Genomic DNA, 23,675 nt, shown 5'->3' with positions numbered 1-23,675 from the left:
TTAGTAATTTGTTCAAGGTGCTGATGATATCTCACCTACTCTTTGTGAACGACAACGTGGGATATGTTACATACACCATCCAATGCTGGCAGACGGACCGACCACTTATCGCTTGTGATCCGATACTGCCTGTGAAGTATTGTAATGGTTCTTCACAGGTGATAGGTTCACAGGCCAAAACGCCTACCATAGGCCGGACGCCCATCACAGGTCTTCACAGGCCAAACTCCTATCCGGATCAGTACTTCACCGGCACTGCCTACAACAACATGCATTTTAAGGCCATTTTCCCTGCTAGAGCGGGGGTTAGCCTTGCGATCCCCATGACAATCTTCTCCATTTTGCCCTATTTTCTGCATCTCTCCTTGTTAACCCCCTTGCCCGCATTTCTTCTTCCACCATCTTTAGCCAAGTCTTTCTCGGTCTTCCCCGTCCTCTACTTCCTTCTACATCAATTTCCATCACTCTTCTCAACCATAACATCTTTCCATATTCTCATAACAGAGGATTGTTGGAAACTTGTTGCCAAAAACTCAAATGTTAACAGAACTTAATCTCTCAATCTGATCTTGGATCTCATGGTGCTTCTTTCAGGGTCTTCCTTAGGTTGCCAGTTTGTTATTCGTGTTTCTGTCCTTGCCATGTATCCCGGTGTGTACCCTGGATAAGAATAGGTACACCGTATCCCTGCGTGTCCTAAGAGACGACTAAGAGGGTTGGCGTCAGGAAGGGCATCCGGCCATAAAAACATTGCCTCAAAAAGGGAACCATGACAATTACAACGACGTATGGGCAGGGTACAGCCCGAAGTGGAGATCGGTTTCTGAGGTTTGGGACATGGAATGTAGGGACAATGACAGGGAGATCAGGAGAAGTGGTGGAAGTATTGGTCAGAAGAAGAGTGGACATATGTTGTGTGCAAGAGACGAGATGGAAGGGAAGTGGTGTGAGAATGGTGAAGGGTAGGCAGGGACAGAAATACAAGTTTGTGTGGCAAGGGTGCCTGGAGGGCGTGAATGGTGTTGGTGTCCTGTTTTCTGAGGAGTTTGTAGACAGTGTGGTGAGTGTGACTAGAGTGAGTGAAAGGTTGATGATGGTGAAAATGATGATTGGAAAGCTCTTGGTGAACGTCATCTCGGGATATGCTCCGCAGGTTGGTCGAAGCGATGAAGAAAAGGACAAGTTCTGGTGTGCGATAGAGAAGCTGATGGAAAACGTGAAAGATGAGGAAGTTGTTGTGGTAGGAGGAGACCTAAATGGACATGTGGGAAGGAGTATGGATGGTTTTGATGGAGTTCATGGGGGTTACGGATATGGTGTGAGAAATGGAGAAGGTGAAAGGATTTTGGAGTTTGCTGATGGAGCTGATTTGTTGATTTGTAATACTCAGTTCCAGAAAGAGGATAATAAGCTTGTTACATACACGTCAGGTGGGTCGACGACAACCGTTGACTACCTGATGGTGCGTAGGCGAGATAGGGGGCACCTCCGGGACACAAAGGTGATCCCGGGGGAGGAGGCTGTTTCACAGCACCACTTGGTTGTCTGCGACGTAAGGGTGAAAGGTGCGAGGAGAGCTCGGCGGGTGAAGTACCAACCGAGAATGAAGGTGTGGAGGTTGATAGAGGTGACAGTAAGGGAGGCATTAAAAGAGAGGCTGAGTAGGGTCGAGGATGATTTGGTTGAGCTTGAAAATGGTTGGATGTCAATGAAAGCTTGTCTGTTGGGAGCCGTTGGTGAGGTATGTGGATGGACAAAAGGACCACCGAGGCACTCGGAAACATGGTGGTGGGATGATGAAGTTGGAAAGAGGATTGACGAGAAGAGGAAGAAGTTCAAGGAGTGGCAGAAGGCGAAGGGTACGGGAGCAGAAACAGCAGAGCATGAAAGTTATAAGGCAGCCAGGAAGGCTGCAAAGAAGGAGGTAGCAAAGGCGCAGGAGGCATGTAGGAAAATGTTCGGAGAACGCTTGGATTCGGAAGAGGGTCAGAAAGCAGTATTCAGGATTGCAAAGCAGATAGCGAAAGAGAGGTGTGATGTGATGGGGGTGAGTTGCTTGAAGGATGAAGTGGGACAAATCGTTGTCGACCCAGATGGAATTAAAGGAAGATGGAAAAGTGTAAAGTATCCGGTCGGGTGCTTTTCTCTCACGCATTGAGCGTCGCGGTGTACCAGTGGATACAGAGTCCGAGGTGATTCCTTTGGGTCGCGGTGTACCAGTGGATACAGAGTCCGAGGTGATTCCTTTGGTCTCCACGAAGGGTGTAGCGTTTGCAGAGGTTTTCGGGGCATCCGAGCCGGCTGGAGCGGCCACGACGATCTCCGGCAGTGGCGGGTCGAACTGTTGTCCTGACTGTGACGATGCTACAGGCTCCATCGACTCACAGTGACGGTAGGTTATGTGGTCCTGATGTCGACGAATTTCGCGGCCGTCCTGCAGGCGAATCACACTGGACAGTGGACCTGGCTTCTCGATGATGTCTCCCGGTAGCCACGTCGCACCTGCACCAAAATTTCGGGCAAACACTGGATCTCCAATGTTGATACATCGACTGTTGGACGTCTTATTGTGCACCAACTTTTGATTAAGCTGGCTCTGATAAACATTTGATGATATGTCTGGTTTGAGATTGTCAAGTGTCGATCTCAAGTGTCGTTTCATCAATAACTCAGATGGAGCTGCACCGGTTGTTGATTGTGGCGTGATGCGGTATTTGAACAGGAGACGAGACAGCTTTGTTTCCAGGGTTCCCTCCTGAAGTTTCTGCAATCCGGATTTGATGATTCCCACGGATCGTTCGGCCAAGCCATTTGAAGCCTGGTGATGTGGGCTGACAAACTTATGTTTGATGCCGTTCCGACGTGTGAACTTGGCAAACTCGGTACTGGAAAAACACGAACCGTTATCACTCACGATCATCCTGGGCAGACCATGAGTGGCGAAACAGCGTCTGAGTCTTTCGATGACAATGGCTGACGTAGTACCACGCGTCACATAGGCATCAATCCATTTTGTGTGCGCGTCCGTACTTATTAGAATCATGCTGCCGTTAATAGGCCCGGCATAATCAAGATGTAGGCGATGCCACGGTTCGCTGGGCCATTCCCAGGGATGCAGTGGCGCTTTCGCAGGTGTATTCCGGGTGCTCTGGCAGGGGTAACAATGTCGAACATGATGTTCGATATCAGCATCAAGATTCGGCCACCACACATAGTTTCTGGCGAGTGACTTCATCTTCACAATCCCGGGGTGACAGTCATGGATTTCATCCATGACCCTGGAACGCAGATTTTTCGGGATCACGACACGACATCCCCAGAGTAGGCAACCATTTTCCACGCTGAGTTCGTTTTTACGTGCTTTAAAAGCCGCAAAATCTGGGTCACCCTCAGGTAGCTAATGCCATCCAAGCTGTACAGCCTGGACAGTTCTGGACAGAACGGGGTCTCGTCGAGTATGAGTGCGGATCTGGCCGGAATCGACAGCACAATCTTCCAGATGATCCATCAGTGCGATAATGGATCCTGGTGTAGGCGAATCATCAACGGATTCTGGAAGGGGTAACCGACTCATGGCATCTGCATTTGTGATAGACGAACCGGGCTTATAACAAATGGTGTAGTCATAAGCAGCGAGAAACAGGGACCAGTGGATGATCCTGGGCGGTAGTGTGTCAGATGTCGCCTTAGTTGGACCAAACAGACTGATCAGCGGCTTGTGATCAGTGCGAATCGTGAAATGATGTCCAAGAAGGTACTGGCGAAATTTGCCGACGCCGAAAACGATTCCCAATCCTTCCTTGTCAAGTTGGGAATAGTTTTTCTCTGCCGGGGACAACGTTCTGGATGCAAATGCAACCGGTCTTTCCGTACCATCAGGCATCACGTGCGATAATACACTCCCCACTCCATACCGACAGGCATCGCATGTCAGCACAAGATCCTTCTCTGGATCAAAATGAACGAGAACATTGGACGATTTGAGCAGATCCTTAGAGGTCTGGAATGCTGATTGTTCAGTAGACCCCCAGCTCCAGGAGACTCCTTTCCTCAAAAGCCGATAAAGGGGGCCCAAAACGTCGGTCACATTCGGGATGTAACGACCATAGAACTGAAGCAAACCGAGGTATGACTTCAATTCGGTCACATCTCGTGGAGAAGGAGCATCCTTGATAGCTCGGACTTTCTCATCTGTCGGGTGTAGACCCTCGGCATCAATCGTATGACCCAGGTACGTGACTGATGGCACCATAAACTTGCACTTGTCTCGACGCAAACGTAGGCCAGAGTCCGAAATCTTCTTCAGAACTCTCTCCAGGTTCTGTAGATGTTCCGCGTCCGTACGACCAGTAACCAGAATACCATCCTGGTAACAAACTACGTTGCGTTCGGCGGCAAACAAACTGTCCATGACACGCTGATAAATTCCAGGTGCAGATTTCACTCCAAAACTAAGTCGGTGGTACCTATACAACCCACGATGCGTGTTGATGGTAAGATACTGTTTCGAATTCTCGCCCAAGCAGAGCTGTAGATAGGCGGATTTGAGATCGAGTTTCGTAAAAGTCTTGCCTCCCGTGAGACGAGCATAGAGGTCTTCGATCCTCGGGATTGGATATTTATCCAATGAAGAACACCTGTTCACGGTCATTTTATAATCTCCACATATGCGGATGGACTGGTCCGATTTTATGACCGGAACGATGGGCGCCGCCCATTCGGCATACTGGATTTGCTCGATGATCCCCAGATTTTCAAGATGATCCAGTTCCTTGTCAATCCGCTCACGCAGGGCGAAAGGGACTGGGCGAGCCCTGCAAAATATAGGATTGGCATCCCGGTCAACCCTGAGTTTAGCCATATGTCCTTTCAAGGTTCCAAGCTCATCCTTGAAGACATCCGGGTACGTATCCAGCACATTTTTGAGTGTGAATGCTGCGGTAGGAGAAACGTTGGCTGCCCGGAGTTGATGAATGCTTTCCCACTTCAGTCGAATTATGCTCAACCAGTTCCTGCCGAGTAAGGAAGGGCCCTTTCCAGGAATGACGATCAGGGGTAGGTGAAACTCACGGTTATCGTAGCCCACCGTGACATCACATGTACCGCAGGGAACAATCTTCTCACCTGTATAGGTGGAGAGTCCATAGGTAGTAGGTTTCAGATGGGGTCGGTCAGCATCACTCCACAGGTTTGTGAAAACAGCATGGCTGATGAGCGAGACGGCCGCACCAGTGTCGACCTCCATTTGCAATGGTCGATTGTTGACGACAACATTGGCAAGAAGAGGGTCCCGCCTATGGTGAGAATCAATATGAAGCAGGTCATACGATTCTGAGTTGTCGGAAACAGAGCTCACCTGGTCAAGCTCGGGTTCCTCCGAACCGATAAACTGATGAATCTTGTCAGCAGCTTTTCCTTTTCCCGATTTGCGAGTGATGCAAGCTGGAGCAATATGGCCAGTTTTCGAACAGAAATGGCAGGTGGCATCTTTGAACCGACACGTCTCCGGAGGGTGCTTTCCGTTGCACCGAAAACAGTTGTTGTGGGTTTGAGACTGCACTGGCTTCTGACGAGGAGCCTTGTTCCAACGTTGTGGCTGAACATGATCCAACCGATTCACAGCAGGGCTGGTACCAGATGAGCGAGTGGCACCGATGCTTGTAGCGTTGCGTTCAGCACTTTCCATGGAAATGGCGGTGTCTCTGGCATTTTGGAACGTCAGTCTTCTCTCAGCAAGCAGGCGTCTACGAGTGCGGTCATCGGACATGCCAACCACCAGCAAATCACGAAGCATGTCATCGATCGTGTCCCCAAACTCACACAGATGTGACAGTTTTTTGAGGTGTGCAATGAAGTCTGCGATCGACTGACCTTGCTGCTGTCTGCACATGTAAAAATTAAACCGACACAGGATGACTGAAGGAGATGGATTGCAATGTTCCTTCAAAGCGGCCTTGAGCTCTGCATACGTGAGCTCCTGGATTGTCCGAGGCCGAATCAGGTTTTTAACGAGTGTGAACGTCTCACCTCCGCAAACGGACAGGAAGACGGCCTTCATCCGGCCTTCGGTCGCAATGCCGTTCGCCTCGAAGTAGAAAGACAACCGCTCAGAATACGTGTCAAAATCCCCCTCATGAGGGTCGAATTCATTGATATGGCCGAAAGAAGTCATGGTCTAGATGTTTATCCTCGTCGCCATGTAAAGTATCTCGACAAACTGCGATCAATTGTCGTACACGTTTATTCACTCTGCCGATCAAGGCCCGATTCACAGCAGCGCCATCCGAGCTCTGGCGTAGGGATACAACCCGGTCCCGGTGTAGGGATACAACGGTGAACATTTGCACTGCATACATGACAAAAAGATATATGGAAATGCTGTTGAATACAGAGAATGAATGGGATGGCAACATAGAGAGTAACCCTGTTTTAGGACCAGCAGAGAAGATAACTGAGAAGGAAGTTGAGGAAGCGATAAAAGCAATGAAGGGTAGAAAAGCGGGAGGGCCGACGGGAGTTGTGGGAGATATGTTGAAGGCAGCAGGAAGTTGGGGTGTGAAGTGAATGACAGAGATCTGTAATCTGGTGGTGAAAGAAGGCCGCATTCCAGTGGATTGGGAACTGAGTACCCTCATCCCTCTATACAAGGGGAAAGGTGACCCTCTGGAGTGTGGCTCGTACCGAGCGATAAAGTTATTGGAGCATGGAATGAAGGTATTGGAAAGGGTGTTGGAGAGGAGGATAAGGAAGAAAGTGAAGATCGACGAAATGCAGTTTGGATTCATGCCAGGAAGAGGAACGACAGACGCGCTTTTCATTGTGAGGCAGTTGCAGGAGAAGTACGTGGAGAAGAGGAAGAAGTTGTTTCTTGGGTTTGTTGATCTGGAGAAAGCATTCGATAGGGTACCACGCAAAGTATTGACATGGGCATTGAGGAAGTTAGGAGTGGAGGAATGGTTGATCAGAGTAGTGATGGCAATGTACAAAGGAGCGCGCACAGCTGTAAGGACGAAGGACGGGAACAGTGGTGAGTTTGAGGTGAAGGTGGGAGTGCATCAGGAGTCGGTACTAAGTCCACTACTATTTGTAGCTGTGATGGAGGTGCTGGCTCAGAACGTAAAGGAGGGTTTACCGTGGGAGTTGTTGTATGCAGATGATCTGGTGTTGATTGCGGAAAGTATGGATGGACTGAAGGAAAAGATGAACACGTGGAAGGAATGTATGGAGACAAAAGGTCTGAAGGTGAATATCGGAAAGACGAAGGTGATGGCAAGTGGTAAAGCATGTGGTGAGGTGGAAAGAACTGGGAAGTGGCCCTGTGCTGTGTGTAGGAAGGGTGTCGGAGTGAACTCCATTCAATGTACAATGTGCGCTGAGTGGGTTCATCAAAAATGTAGTGGTCTGAGAGGGTCATTAAGCAGTGTGGCAGCTACATTCAAATGTAAGGTGTGCACAGAGGGAGCTGCAGATGGAGGAAATGTTGAGTTGGATCTTGGAGACGGCGTGAAGCTGGAAGGTGTGAAAACATTTTGCTACCTCGGAGACATGCTGAATGGTGAAGGTGGATCAGACTCGGCAACGGTTGCTCGAGTGAGATGTGCATGGAAGACGTTTCGGGAACTGGGTGGCGTGCTGATGATGAGGGGAGTGTCGTTGAAGCTGAAGGGAAAGGTGTATGCTGCATGTGTGAGAAGTGTTATGATTTATGGGAGCGAGACATGGGTAATGAACGTAGAGCAGCAACGAAGGTTGGAAAGGGTGGAAATGCGAATGGTTCGGTGGATGTGTGGAGTATCGTTGAGAGAGAGGAAGACAAATGATGAATTGCGAAAGATGATGGGAATAGAGCCTGTGATTGATGCTGTGAAGAGGAACAGGTTGAGATGGTTTGGTCATGTGTTGAGGAAGGATGAAAGTGACTGGTTGAGAAGAGTGATGGAAATGAATGTAGAAGGAAGCAGAGGACGGGGAAGACCGAAAAAGACTTGGCTAAATATGGTGGAAGAAGAAATGCGGGCAAGGGGGTTAACAAGGAGAGATGCAGAAAATAGGGCAAAATGGAGAAGATTGTCATGGGGACCGCAAGGCTAACCCCCGCTCTAGCAGGGAAAATGGCCTTTAAAATGCATGTTGTTGTTTGTTTGTTCTCAACCAGTCACTTTCATCCTTCCTCAACACATGACCAAACCATCTCAACCTGTTCCTCTTCACAGCATCAATCACAGGCTCTATTCCCATCATTTTTCGCAATTCATTCATTTCACACTGCCTGTGAAACACCAATCCGATAGACGGATAGATGGTAGTGGGGTCAAGAATGGGAAATGTAAATGTGCTACCACTGCACCATCCTGTCTGCCTTTAAAAAGTATAACATATATTTTCTCACTACCTATATATTGTACACCAACGTGCACTTGCATATTTAAATAAATAAATAAATAACGTTCGCTCATCATGGACTATTGTGATTCAACCGAGATTGAGACGAGGACCCATTTTCCACCTGGGCTCTCACCTTCTCTAAATTGTTGTTACCACTGGTCCACTACTGTCGTGGTGCATAAACAAGAAAACGATTTACTGTGATGTCCTGGTTTTTTTTGTTTTTTTTTGGTAGTCTGAGTCTTGTAAACCCCACCAAAGTATGGTGGTGTTCAGTGCACACACTTTTGCTGTGGTATTTTAAACTAAAGGAATTTGTGTTATTTTCCTGTTGCAGCTATTTTCAAGGTGGTGTCGTCAGTGCTGCACTTTGGCAACATCGGGTTTAAGAAGGAACGGAGCTCCGACCAAGCAACGATGCCCGACAACACTGGTAAATCCAGGGAGAGTAGTTAAATATTTTGAAAGTTGTGTAGTGCTTGTGGACAGAAGCTTTAGCTGTGTGCTGTGATTTTGAGGACGTGACTATGATCTTAATCTCACCTGATATAAGGGTGTCTTGAGTGACCGAAGACCCCTTGATTGACTCGCACACTGTATGAATAATATTTCCCTTTAAAAATAAAATTCATATTGCTCATGAGATGTGATGATGTTTGATGAGGATCTCTTGAGGAAATTACAGTTTTTTTTATTTATTCAAATAATTCCTTTGATGTCATTGCCTGGACGCTTGCTCGCTTATCAGCAGTTCCCCTACCCCCATCCTGTGCCCCCCATTTCAGCCGCCCAAAAGGTTTGCCATCTTTTGGGCATTCCTATAATGGAGTTCACCCGAGCCATTCTGACTCCGCGCATTAAGGTCGGAAGAGATGTTGTGCAAAGGGCACAGACAAAGGAACAGGTATGTACCAAGCAGGGGATGCTTGTTTTCTCCTTCCTGAATGTATCTCCTTCTCCTTCTGACCTGGCACAGGACTAGTCCATAACAGATCTACTTGACACATTGAATAAGTGGTGTGGGGACTTTTGTCTTACTCTGAATGTGTACAAAACTAAAGAGATGATTTTGGACTTTCGGAAAGGTCACAATTATGAGCCTGTAACCATAAATGGTGAAAAGGTGGAAATTGTTAACAAATTCAAATAAAAGGCACTATTATTGATATTAAGGTAACTTTTGATGGAAATACTGATGCTGTGTACACGAAATCAATGCAAAGATTGTATCTTCTCAGGAAGTCGAATTAATTTGGTGTTGGTTCACGTGTGATGCGGATGTTGACTAATTCCTTGCTGATCAGTGTTTTGTCATTTAATTTGATTTCCTGGTACAGTTATCTTAATGTGCGGAATAAGTCGTGATCGAGAAAGGTCATTACATTGGCATTTAAAGTGGGTGGGCCTTCAACTAGTCTGGAGTCTCTATACTTGCGAGCATTGAAAAGGAGGGCGGTGCAGGTGTGCACCGATGAAAGTCACTTCTTGAACGGACTTTTTCAAAAACTGCCATCAGAGAGACGCTTTAGTGTGAGGATGAAGAAGAACATTTTCAAACGTCATTTGTACCATGTGCAATTCAAATGCTAAATTCAAATTCCTAGCCATTTTGCTGTTTAGTCCATCTTCCATATTTTATATTTTATATCTTTTTATTTTGTTTTCTTATTCCTTTTGTGGTGTATGTTTTTATGATGGTTAACTTACGGTGCAATGATCGTTAACCAAATAATAATTTCCCTGAATATGGGACAATAAAGATTATTATTATTATTATTATTATTATTATTATTATTACTTATCTGAGAGTTCATGAAGTGTAATTTTAATTTTATACGCTCAATACACCATTAATGAGTGCACTACAATGGGAGTCACATTTATGTACAGAATCTATGCTGTAAGAGAGATGTTTGTCTGTATGTATGTATGTCTGTGTGCTGCCATTTTCTCAGAGATTGCCAAACGGATGTTTGTCAACTTTTCGGAGGTTCATCAGTGCCAGGGAGTGTTTTAGGCAAAAAACTATTTTGAACATTTTTCAAAAAAAAAAGTTGGATTTCTTTTTAGCTTTTTTTTAATTTGAATCGCTCTATCGTGCCTAAACCTTTGTAGCTTTGTTAAAGGTAATATTAAATGATCCCCAACCCAATTCCTTTGTGGGTGGATGGAAGTGTCTTTGGCCCCCACAAAAAGAAATAGAAATAAATAAAAACAAAATTTGATTTTTTTTCAGAATGCCAACAACATTAGAAAAAAAATTAAAATCATTGTTCCTTAAGGAAATTAACAGCTCAGTGCACAAGATAGCAGCACAATACAAGAAAAGGCGTCTTTTCCCAATCGATCTGGACAAAAGAAAAGATTTATTTGCTTCGACTTGATTTTCATGCAGCATTATCATTGACATTAATTACTAACATTGTTGTTGTTACATTACAATAACTACAGACTTGGCATTTAATATGGGATTTTTCTTTCTTTCTTGACTTGGGTTTTCTTTCTGAACTCAGTATATCAATCTGGTGAGTTTATTTTACCCTTCGGTGATGTCTTTGTTGAAAGAACCATGTCACTGATTGTCTTTCGCAGCAAGAAGTCAATAACAGGATTATATCACAGGTGGCGTGACAAAATGTAAGGACAGGTACATTTGACGATTGGCTTCACAATCGGGTATATAAGGGTTGTTGCATTCTGTATTAGTGGAAAACAACTGCTGCACGTCTACAAAACTTATTGCCGCTTCCCCTGGAGATGGTCCGTCAACTTGACAATGCTGTTTGTCATGGAGTGGTGGCTTTACGAAATTCTGGCATGAAACAGCGTGCTATTGCTCGGCAGTATGGCATCACTCAAGGTCAGGTGTCAAAGATCCTGAAACGAAATGCTCAGAGGGGTGTCCCTACTCCAATATCGAGGCCAGGACATCCACGCAGAACCACAAGGAGAGATGATCGCCAGCTGCACCGGTTAGTCTGCAATGGCCGTACCAAGTCAGCTAATCGGCTTAGGGCTGAGTGGCAGCAACTGACAAATGTGCCTGTATCCAGAAGGCTAGTCAACGAACGACTGGTTCAAGCAGGCTATCGTGCCAGGCGTCCCCTGAGAAAGCCACACCTGATCAGACAACACAGCCAGCGCCGATTGCAGTGGGCCAGAGAGCACTGTCAATGGCAGCCAGGACACTGGAATCACGTGAGCTTCAGTGACGAGTCTAGATTTCTGGTCTATCGTCAAGATGGCCATGTCCGAGTGCGCAGACAAGTGCATGAAGCCCACAGCGAAGATTGTATAGTGCCAAGAGTCCAAGCTGGAGGTGGTGGGGTGACCGTTTGGGCTGCTTTTCATGCAGGGGGAAAAACTGACCTGGTTGTTCTGAATGGAAACCTGAACCAGTTCAAGTACAGGGTCATTCTGGAAGAAACATTGCTTCCATTTGCTCGTGCAGCCTTTCGAGGAAACTTTGTCTTCCAAGATGACAATGCACGGCCTCATCGTGCTCGCATGATCCAACACTTTCCTGCTGACCGTGGTGTAGAGCATATGGAGTGGCCTGCCATGTCCCCGGATATGAATCCGATAGAGAACTTGTGGGCCGAATTAACACGTCAAATCGACAACTTGGACCAGCAGCCCACCTCTGTGCATGAATTGCAGCAGGCTATTGTCACTGCATGGCAAGCGATTCCTGTCCAAACCTTGGCAAATCTCGTGAACAGCATGCCTCGACGTGTACGTGCTCTCCTGAATGCTCGTGGGGGTTACACGAAGTACTGAACTGTAATTTTACTGTCCGTAATTCCAGTCATAATTTAGCTTTTGTTTTTGTTGGAAAAAAATTTGGCTAATGTGCAAAATAAAGAGATACTTCTGGAAAACGTACAGAAGTTTAACACAGTACTGTCCGTGAATTGAGTTCGATATCAGTTTACATCACTTTCAAGGATCAATTTATTTGCTTCGAAATGTCAAATGTGGTTTTTGTTTCTTTTATAGGTCACATTCACAAAATCTAGAATAATTTCAACATAATTCCAATGAACTTTTGGTTCTAAGTCATCTTGAAAAGTAAGTTCACCCCCACAAAAAAAATTCCATATTAAATGCCAAGTCTGTAGTTCTGTAATTTAATACCACAAGGAGGATGAGAGAGTCTGTTTAAAAATGCGAGGTGGTGAAACGTTATTGCTTACGATGTTTCATTGGGGGTTTAATGAGCAGGTAGATCTTAATTTATTACCCAACACGTGCGAAGCAAAAAGCGGAGTTCAGCAATTGGTTCGCTTTGTCGGTCTGTCTGTTCAGACATCAGTTTTTGATCGAGGAACTACTTAATTTCAATTGAATGTTAGATTTTGAACACGAATCGGAAAAAATGAATCGGAAAACGAACCTGTAGTTGAGCAGTACTTTGGGCCTGAATTTGACCCAATTAAACATGTGCAGAGAGGAGTGAGATATTTAATTCACTCCGTCTGTCTGCCTGGCAGTTTAACAAAATTGAAAATCATTTCAGAAACTTATTGTTTTTAAGGATGTCATAAAGGATACAACCAACAGGCACGAAGAACTAATGTAACGTGTTAGATAAGGTGGTGTAAATGACACTGCATCAACTGCGATAAACCTCCAAATTTTGGTTTGTAAATCCTTTAAAATCTTTTCCTGGCACAGGATAATCTTTATTTTATTTTAATTGAGTTATATACTTGAACACCATAGAACACAAATCGCCTTTTTGACACTTTCAAAAACAAAACCTTTCGTTTAGCAGTAAAATACTACAGCATTTTACGTCATGTCGACCAATCAAATTTGCTGCTTGTCGACCACGTCCACATCCTTTTTTTCTCAAGACTGCACAAGGTAAGGTGTTCAGTGAACTCTCTTCTAACCTCAAATCAGATGCGAGACTATTGGTGTGTGTGTGTGTGTATGTGTGTGTATTTTAACTTTAAAAAAAAATTCTCCGCAACGACTTGTCCGATCGATGCAAAACCTCAAATCTAGGAGGGACACCCCATGGAGAATATTTCATTGTTAACTCTGACATCGTAGGTCACATGGTATGGCAGCCATTTTGGATTAAAGGGAAAAAAAATTGGACATCATTTTCTCTCCGAACCCACTTTGTATATGTCATCGACTCCCCATGGGGGATACAGGGTGAAAACGATGACGTCATCGGTGAAGTCGTATTCCAACCATAATTGGTTGAATTGAAATCTTTATCCGAAAAATCTGAAACTTCTTATATATGATCTATGACCCGATGTGAGTGAAGAATTACATTTATGACGTTCATAACGCATGTGAAGAAACCATGTAACATGATAGGATACATGGATGATACCGGTATATGGGCCATAGTAGCAGTGGGCCATAATAGTAGCGTGTTCAGTCAACGTTGTTAAAGTTAAAGGTTAAAGTTTGCAAGCCCGTTAAAGGCACTAGATTATAAATATAAAGTTCAAATAAACTTAAAACGATCAATTATTGTACTTGCTATCAATAATAATATTTACGATTTCATCTCATGGCCATACTTAACATTTTAATTGGAACATTTGAAACCACCTTGACATTTGAACATACTGCCCGGAGTTCCTGAACCGTGCCGGTGTTGAGAGACGGATTGCTTTTACAGGCAGACTTTGCTGTGGAAGCTCTTGCCAAGGCCCTGTACGACCGGTTGTTCCGCTGGCTTGTCACGCGCGTCAACAAAACGCTGGACAAAACCTTGCGGCAAGGAGTCTCATTCATCGGCATCTTGGACATTGCTGGATTTGAAATATTTCAGGTACCTCCATATTTTTAACCACATCGTCAATTAATTAACAAATTTATGAATCATAAACTTATTCCTTCGGTAAAAAAATTGCATTTCCATTTCGTTAAAACTGATGTTACATTGACCACAATTGTATATCAGCACATGTATAATTTATGGAGAATATAAAATAATTTGAATGTCATGGCGCAATGGATAGCGCGCTCGCCTGGTGGGTTTGAAATAACTCGGGTTTGATTCCTGGACAGGGAAAACCCCTATGAAAGTCTCCTTTCTCCACATGCTTCTGTTTACCAAGTAGCAAGTGGCATCCTTGGTTGTTAGCCGAATGGTGGATCGTTTTCTGGAGGTAATGCATGGTTTTTCCAGTGCGGGTAGAAGCTGGTCTGTTCTTGCAGGAAATTCTTTGACACCAGGGCACACTGTTTACTATCTCAGAGTGTGGTTGATGTGCGGAAAGCGGCTCCCACACCATATACAGATCCGCACACACACACACACACACACACACAGGTGTTTGCACGTCACATATGAATGACCATATTCACCTTTGAAGAACAACCATATATAAGCAATTGTAAAAGTCACCAGGAGATGTAACATTCTCTCTCGAGGGCTTTTTACGGTCCAACCCAAGTTGCACTAGAAGGCATTTATGAGTCGTCCATTAGTCCATTGGTCGTCCATCCCACTACTTGAAGGGCATTAGTGAGCCAGCTGCGTTTTTTAAAATAAAGGATGAGCTTGCTATTTACGATTTCTCTGATTTCTCTGATAATATGATGCCATCTTGGCCGACTATCATGGAGTGCAGTCACCAAGGGGTCGAATGACATATACAGTCGTAGCCAAAAATATTGGCACCCTGGCACTTTTTTTCAAATAACTCACAATTTTTTCTAAAAATAAGTTGAAATTGACAAAAGTATTTGGTCTCCACAATTCTTTATTTCACTGTTAATATTACAGAACATTTGCTTTTAATTCAGGACCTAATATATCCTTTTGAATCAGAAAATATAAAGAAATGGCATTGACAAAATTGTTGACACTCGAGACTTAATATTTGGTAGCACAGAGTTTGGACAGAATAACTGCAGTCAAGCGCTTCCTGTAGCCATTAATGAGCTTCCTACACCTCTCTACTATACCTGGTGTTGGCCTAATGGTTAGGGTGGTGGGCTTGGGATTCTAAGGTCCCGAGTTCGAATCCTGTTGAATTAACGCCGGGTGGGGTTGACTCAGCCTGTCATCCTTCCGAGGTCAGCAAAACGAGTACCAGATAACTGGTTATAGAGAGGCATTGCATTAGCGGCATACGCACCCATATAAATATGATGCAACCAGCAGCCGGGTGGCTGCACACGAACCACCCACCTCTCTACTAGCAGTTTGGCCCACTCTTCTTGTGCAAACTGCTCCAGTTCTCCCAGATTTGAAGGGTGCCTTCTCCCAACTGATGTTTTCAGATCTCCCCACAGGTGTTCAATGGGATTTAGATCTGGACTCATTGCTGGCCACTACAGAACAGTCCAGCGTTTTGTCTTGAACCATTCCTGGTTGCTTTTTGAAATGTGTCTGGGGTCATTGTCCTGCTGCAAGAGTCATGACCTTCGACAAAGACCCAGCTTTCTGACACTGTGTTGAACATTGTGCTCCAAAATGCCTTGGTAATCTCCTGATTTCATGATGCCATGCAAACATTCAAGTCACCCAGTGCCAGAGGCAACCCAGCAACCCCCAAACATCAATGAACCTCCTCCAGGGAAGATGGTCTTTTCTTTGAAGGCTTCATTTTGTTTCCTGTAATGATTCCTGTAATCATAGAGATGATGTGCTTTACCAAAAAGCTATAATTTTGTCTCATCTATCCACAGGACATTCTCACAGAAGGATTTTGGCTTGTTCAGGTGTATTTTGGAAAACTCCAGTTGGTCTTTCTTATGTCTCTCTCTCAGAAGTGGGGTCCTGCTGAGTCTCCCACCATAGAACCCCCTTTCATTGAGTTGGCTACGGATGGTGCGAGTTGAAACTGTCGTACCTTGTGTCTGAAGGGCAGCTTGAACCTGTTTGGTAGTAGTTGATTGAGGTGCTTTCTCCACCATTCGAACAATCCTTCATTGCAATCTTAGATCAAGTTTTCTCTTGCGGCCACGTCTAGGTAGGTTGGCTACAGTGCCATGGGCCTTAAATTTCCTGATAACATTGCGTACGGTGGACATAGGAACATCATGGTCTCTGGAGATGGACTTGTAGCCTTGAGGTTGTCCATGCTTGGCTACAATATTGTGTCTGACCTCCTCAGACAATTCTCTGGTTTTCTTTCTTTTCTCCATGGTCATTGCGGTACACACAGTGACCCAAAATAGCACAATGACTTATTTTCTCTGTTCAAACTGGTTGAGTGAGTGATTTTTATATTGCAGGCTCCAGCATCTCACCACAGGTGAGTTCAATTCCAAAGTAAAGGAGAATCACCTGCTTAAAATCTAATTATTTCTAACAACTTCGAAAAGGTGCCAATAATATTTTCCGACTTTTTCCGGCCATTTTCGGATTTTTGTGTGGAATAAGCTAAGATTTCGTAATTTTTTCAGCTTTTTTGTTTTTGTTTCACTGCAAACCAAAGAAATACATTTGAGGAAAACAAAAAAATATATATTTCAACAATTTTCTTCAAGAAATGATGCATTATTTGAAAAAAGTGCAAGGGTGCCAATATTTTTGGCCATGACTGTATGCTCTTCATTTTGGTCACATATACCCAGCTGCATAAGAGCATAGCTATATGAGACGAACAATATTTTCTTTATATCTGGAAGTTAGACTTCATGATGCAATGGAAAGTCAGAATTTTCCCTGTTTAAAGCAGTTTTATGATTTTTTTATGCATAATTCAAATTAAACTTTTGTCTTTTGTCTTTTTTTGTCTTTTTTTTGTCTTTTGCATTTTGTCTTCATTTTGTCATTTTGTCTTCCTGTCGTTTAGAATTATATCCGTTTCATGTTACGTCCATAAGTTTTCCAAATGCTGTGACGCAGGAAGACGTGAATTCACATTGACCTTGCAAGGTGTTTTCACCTCTCCTAAATATACCTCTCGGTGTCGTAAAGAACGCCAGGCATGCTACATAGTTTGAAACAAGCTTGAGAAATGCATCTTTAAATACAACTATAAATAACATCCATGATAAACAATTGTGACATGACCAAGATTGTTTATCAGTTACTTTATTTATAATCGCATTGTCTCATGTTCTTTGTAGCAAAATGCTTTGCATTCATCTTTGGTTTTTCCAGTAATTTGACTTAGCCTTTTCAAAATATGGGCATTGGATTCTTTGCCTGGTGACAAATATACGGGCTGGTGGAGAGGGAGGGAGGAGGAAGAGGTGTTAAACGTGGGACATCCATCTCCAGGCCACAGTTTGCCCAAATTTGGGCCTAGACCCTAGGCTACCAGGCATAAACAGTGGGTGTTACATCATAGATAACTGAAGCAGCACCTGGTGAATTGTTACATCATAAAAGCTGCCTGATAACTTTCAAATACGTGAATGTGAATGTAGAAGGAATAAAGTAACAAATAAAAGTAGTAAATTGAATAAAACATGCTCATTAAAGTAATAAAGACAGTGAATGTAGAAGGAATAAAGTTTAGCATGGAAATTAAAGGGTCAGTTGTCGAGTATTGAGACTTCTCTTGTATTGAGACTTCTTGAGACTTCTCTTGATATTGAATATTCTCGAGATTGAGACTCAGAACCTGGGACCTTCACGAATAAAACATGATCAAATTGCAGCTAGATTTGGGGAATTTCGGATTCTTCATGACGTCGCGTTGGAAAAAACGATATTCAGGTTTTAAAAGTAAATAATGACAAAGCATCCCTGAGAGAATAGACATTCAGCAATTCAGGATATCGCTTCCTTGATCGCATCATTCGTGACGTCACCCGAAAAGAATAACTAATTCTGCATTCCAGAGTGTTTGCTATTAAGCGCAATGCAAAATCTCATCTTTCCATGGACACTTTGTATTCCTGGGATATAGAGCAGAAAGAACAGTGGAAAGTGGGGATTTGGCTTTATAGAGTCGGGCTTTGCGGGCCAATTTTCTTAGTGGTTTGCCCAGGTAAGAGCGTGGATGGTGGTGAGGCCGGAAGGTTTCATTGACTGAACTCACTTCTTCAAGAGGTTTGTTGAGGACGTAGATGGGATGGTTCGCCAGATGGTCCTTTCAGAGAGACTGAGAGTGTGGGATTTGTCAGGGTTTAAACATATTCCAGGTATTGAACCAGGTCCTATTCTATCAAAGTCTGCTGTAGAGAGGGAAGAGGCTGCTCCATGCAAATTTGAGGGATGTGATAAAGAGGATTTTCAGAGTCAGAAAGATTGTTGATGAAGATTGGGAATAGGACTGGGCCGAAGACACTATCGTCGGCCCAGTCCAGGGAGAGGAGATGAGTTTGTTACTGTTTGTAACATTCTATTTCAAAGGTGTTGTGATGACAAAATATGTCTGGTAAATATTAAGTTTCTCAAACTATTTTTTTTTCTTTTTGTGAACAAGATCGAGGCTCGTGTAAGAGCTGACATTAATCACATAAAAACAAACTGACACGAAAAACGTATAATAAAGGGAGCGGGAGAGAGAGGGAAGCACACAAGTACAACAGGAGAGAACAGGGATAACGGGAGATCTGTGGGAGGGAGAGGGCTTGTGGGGAGGAGGCATGGGAGGGGGGGAGGTATAAAAGGTATAAAACACATAGACACTGCTAGGACTTCCAGGAAAGAAGTCGGAATTTCAAAAAAGTGGATCTGGGGTGCATTAACGGGGGTAGAAAAGATCAAGGTTTTGGATGGGGGAAGATAAGAGAATTACAATTTTGTTTCAGGAACTACAATTAATGGCATCTCTTACCAAGGACGTGGCCATGGCAGAAGGCTAGAGAGTAGAGAAGACATCCAAACTCTTCTTCATTTAATGTGCATGTAGAAAACAAGTGCACATGAAATCAGATGAGAAACTTCAGAACGAAAAATAAATAACGACAACGATACTCGGTGGAGCGCACACCTCCACCAGGCTGAACAGTTCATGGTTTGTATCCCACCGATAGGCCGGATCTGCATCCAGACCTGAACCAAAATCGAATCCGCTTGTTCTTGTCACCGACCCAACTCATCCTCCAAGTTTTGTCATAACCGGTCCACAACTTTTTGGAATATCATGCGACATGCCGTTTTTGGTGCCGTCTCTCAATGGTGTAAACCCACTACCCACAAAAAAAATCTCGTATCCGAATTCGGATCTTCACCAAAATCGAATCAATCACACGCTCAACCTGTCCACCAAGTTTCGTCTGAATGCGTCCATACCCTTTTGGAATATGCTGCTCACAGACGGACAAAGAGTGATGAAATAATATGGTATCTATTATGTAGATAGAGGGACAGAACGTTTGGGATGGCCTCGTTAATACATCACTGGGTCGATGACATCATTTAATAGGTGCAGTCATAACGAATTGCCTATTTCAGACTCTTCGGTTTGAACATCTTTGCAAAACCTACTCTTGATATGGCTTTGCCTTCCCGAGATCTCACCATATGGACCAACTTAGGACATTAATAATTTGTTGATGATGCCATTTGTAGATTGTGCCGAATATGTGACGAACTTTGTGTCGTTATACGATGCAAAAATGTACCAACGTCACATAACGATGTTTTTTGAGTTATCGTGTTGAGAAAACACGCAGACAGTCACAAATACTCAACTGAGCAACTGATTTCTGTGGAGAACTTCTCACTAATGATCATTTATACTATTAACAGTCGTGTGTGTGTGTGTGCATGCGTGTGTGCGTGTATGTGTGTGTGCGTGTGTGCATGTATGTGTGTGTGCGTGCACGTGTGTGTGTGTGTGTGTGCGTGTGTGTGCGTGTGTTTGCACATGCATGTGGGCATGTGTGTGTGTGTGTGTGTGTGTGTGTGTGTGTGTGTGTGTATGTGGGCATGTGTGTGTGTGTGTGTGTGTGTGTGTGTGTGTGTGTGTGTGTGTGTGTGTGCGTGTATGTGGGCATGTGTGTGTGTATGTGTGCGTGTGCATGTGTGCGTTTATATGTGTGTGCCCACACATGCATGTGGGTGTGTGTGTGTGTGTGTGTGTGTGTGTGCTTGTATGTGTGCGTGTATGTGTGTGCGTGTGGGCGTGTGTGTGTGTGTGTGTGTGTGTGTGTGTGTGTGTGTGTGTGCGTGTGCTTGTGTGTGTGCTTGTATGTGTGCGTGTATGTGTGTGTGTGTGTATGTGTGTGTGTGTGTGCGTGCGTGTGTGCTTGTATGTGTGCGTGTATGTGTGTGCGTGTGGGCGTGTGTGTGTGTGCATTGTGGGCGTGCGCGTGCGCGTGTGCGCAAGTTGCTGTTGCTGGCTGTTTTCTCCATACATGGGTGGGTTTCAGGAGGTGAAACCTACCAGGTATCAAAGTATATCCACCTGGGTATGTGTCATCATTTTTCTCAGAGATGGCCACATGGATCTCCGTCAAGCTTTCAGAGGTTCACCAGTGAGTGCCGGAGAGTGTTTTAGGCAAAAAAAGTAATTTTGAAAGTTAAAAAAAAGTTTTTAATTTTTATTTTTCTTTGAATTGTTCTGCAGTTTCGAAGCCTTTGTAGATAGCAATGTGAAATGTAATGTTAATGGTTCCCACCCCAAGTCCAATCATTTGGGGGCCAACTTGAGGGGGGCAATGGGATCTTTTAACGAATTGCACATTCTTCCTTCTATGCCAAACAAAAGTATTTTCCAGTAGGTCTTATTCAGGTACGTAAGTTGATCTTTATTAGTCGGAAAATAATGAGTCGACTGACTTGCAGTTTTGTTGATTTCTTTAATATAAAACACATGTGGTCTTTTCCAGTTGAACTCATTTGAACAGCTCTGCATCAACTTCACGAATGAAAAACTACAACAACTGTTCAACCACACCATGTTCATCCTGGAGCAGGAGGAGTACCAGCGAGAAGGTATCGATTGGAACTTCATCGACTTTGGACACGACCTTCAACCCTGCATCGACCTCATTGAGCGCGGGGTGAGGACGTCGCCATCGTTTCGTTTCGTACACATCGACACGTGTTTAATGAACTCCGTGTTTGTTTAACGAGCCAGCCAAGACACCCACCGAGTTGATGGATCTGTCGACACGTAACAAAGAGACCTTATTCTTGAGGTGTGGTTGTCTTCCTGCTGTGCAGGCCAATCCACCCGGCATTCTGGCTCTCTTGGACGAGGAGTGCTGGTTCCCCAAGGCTACAGACAAGTCGTTTGTAGAAAAGGTCATTCAGGAGCAAGGCACGCATCCCAAGTTCCAGAAACCGAAACAAGTCAAGGAGAAAAGTGATTTCATCATTCTACATTATGCTGGCAAAGTGAGTTTGCCGTCATGACTTATAGGTTACGAATAACAACAACAACAACAACAACAACAACAACAACAACAACTGTATTGCTCATAACATATAAACAACAATCATATAAGGTTATTAAAAATAATATAAGCACAAAACAAAAGATGAAGAGACTTCCTTCTGAGTTTATCTTATATATATATATATACGTATATGTATATGATCTGCATAGGTTACAGGTGTTCTTTCTCATTGATTGTTATCTCCATATGCAGTTTCACAAGGTGAAATGAAGCCCTCCCAGGTCTCAAAGTATCTACCCCCGGTGTGTGTGTGTGTGTGTGTGTGTGTGTGTGTGTGTGTGTGTGTGTGTGTGTGTGTCTGCCCACGTGTCTGCCTGTGTGTGTGTGTGTGTGTGTGTGTCTGTCTGTCTGTCTGTGGGTGTGAAAAATATTAATCCCATCCCCTCCTTTAAGGCTAAGGTTATTCCCCCTTTCTAAACTGGTGCTTCCCCCTATGGTTAATGACCTTGTGTCCTGTTCTCATTCCCTTATGCCTTACAGTGTTTTAAGTTAAGCCACGGTCCCACAGAGCCTGCGTTGGTATACGATGGGCTACGATGGCCCAAACCTACGATGGCCCATGATCACTCTGAACAAGTCGGCATGAACTGATGATGATGAAGTGATGGCTGATGGCTGGGGTTTATATACTCCCAAAGTAGCTAGGAGGACGCACGAGGACGCAGGATGATCCTGCGTCCTCGCAGGGTTGTCGTACGATATCGTACGACGTCGTACGATGTCGTACGATATCGTACGTGTCGTACGACGGTCGTACGATGGTCTACGATTGTAGGATCGTGGACCACCGTAGACCATCTTTTGAACATTTCAAAAGATGATTTTCCAACCTACGATGGCCACAAAATCGTACGTCGACGCAGGATGGGCTCCGCGATCCTACCATTGTAGACCATCGTATACCAACGCAGGCTCTATGGAACCATGGCTTTAGTCGTTTTCAGCTTTCAAGAAGGTCAGGGATAAGAGAAGGCATTTGAATTTACTTTAGGTGTTTTGCTTTAGGTGTTTACCATGGAAGGCTTTAACGCTCTTCTTTAACTTGTATTTTCATATTTGTTTAATTATGTTCTGATTAACTTATCCTCCTTGTTCTCAAGGTGGAGTACACCGCCTCGCAGTGGCTCACCAAAAACATGGACCCTCTGAATGAGAACATAGCCTCTCTCCTCCATCAATCGTCCGACAAATTTGTTGCCGAACTGTGGAAGGACGGTGGGTGTATTCATTATGGAATGTATACTTAAGTTTAGTCATTGTCAATTCATGCCTTACATAACAGTGAAGCACACAACGTTGATCACTCTCTAAAGAGGCATCCAATGCAAAGAAGGAGAAAAACGCATCTGTACATGCCACCTGTGCACCACTGTACATGCCACCTGTATACATCTGTACATGCCACGTGTAGACATCTGTACATGCCACCTGTCGACATCTGTACATGCCACCTGTGCACATCTGTACATGCCACCAGTGCACATCTGTACATGCCACCTGTGCACATCTGTATATGCCACCAGTGCACATCTGTACATGCCACCTGTGCACATCTGTACATGCCACCAGTGCACATCTGTACATGCCACCTGTGCACATCTGTATATGCCACCAGTGCACATCTGTACATGCCACCTGTACACATCTGTACATGCCACCTCGACACATCTGTACAAACCACTTGAACACATCTGTACATGCCACTTGTGCACATCTGCACATGCCACCTGTATATATCTGTACATGCCACCTGTACACTTCTGTACATGCCACCTGTGCACATCTGTACATGCCACCTGTGCACCACTGTACATGCCACCTGTATACATCTGTACATGCCACGTGTAGACATCTGTACATGCCACCTGTCGACATCTGTACATGCCACCTGTGCACATCTGTACATGCCACCAGTGCACATCTGTACATGCCACCTGTGCACATCTGTATATGCCACCTGTGCACATCTGTACATGCCACCTGTATACATCTGTACA

At 44.4% G+C, this 23,675-nt stretch overlaps 1 protein-coding gene across 3 annotated transcripts in view; it reads left to right on the top strand.

Annotated features, from left to right (window-relative positions):
* Positions 1-23,675, top strand: part of LOC137426955 (myosin-10) — a 169,285-nt gene that overhangs the window by 96,412 nt on the left and 49,198 nt on the right. For all 3 annotated transcript variants that reach the window (XR_013623590.1, XM_068116014.2, XM_068116013.2), the window contains exons 10-15: positions 8,723-8,818; positions 9,171-9,289; positions 14,036-14,188; positions 21,106-21,279; positions 21,443-21,616; positions 22,779-22,893. Coding sequence is in view for 2 of the 3 variants with exons in the window: in XM_068116014.2 (XP_067972115.2) it covers positions 8,723-8,818; positions 9,171-9,289; positions 14,036-14,188; positions 21,106-21,279; positions 21,443-21,616; positions 22,779-22,893 (831 nt within the window). In the remaining variant the exon portion in view is untranslated. The remainder of the gene's footprint in view (positions 1-8,722; positions 8,819-9,170; positions 9,290-14,035; positions 14,189-21,105; positions 21,280-21,442; positions 21,617-22,778; positions 22,894-23,675) is intronic.

Source organism: Myxine glutinosa, chromosome 5 (genome assembly GCF_964187855.1).
Source record: "Myxine glutinosa chromosome 5, kmMyxGlut1.1, whole genome shotgun sequence".
NCBI classification, from domain to species: domain Eukaryota; kingdom Metazoa; phylum Chordata; class Myxini; order Myxiniformes; family Myxinidae; genus Myxine; species Myxine glutinosa.
Note: the sequence above shows the minus strand (reverse complement) of the source record. Positions and strands in the feature narration are given on the sequence as shown.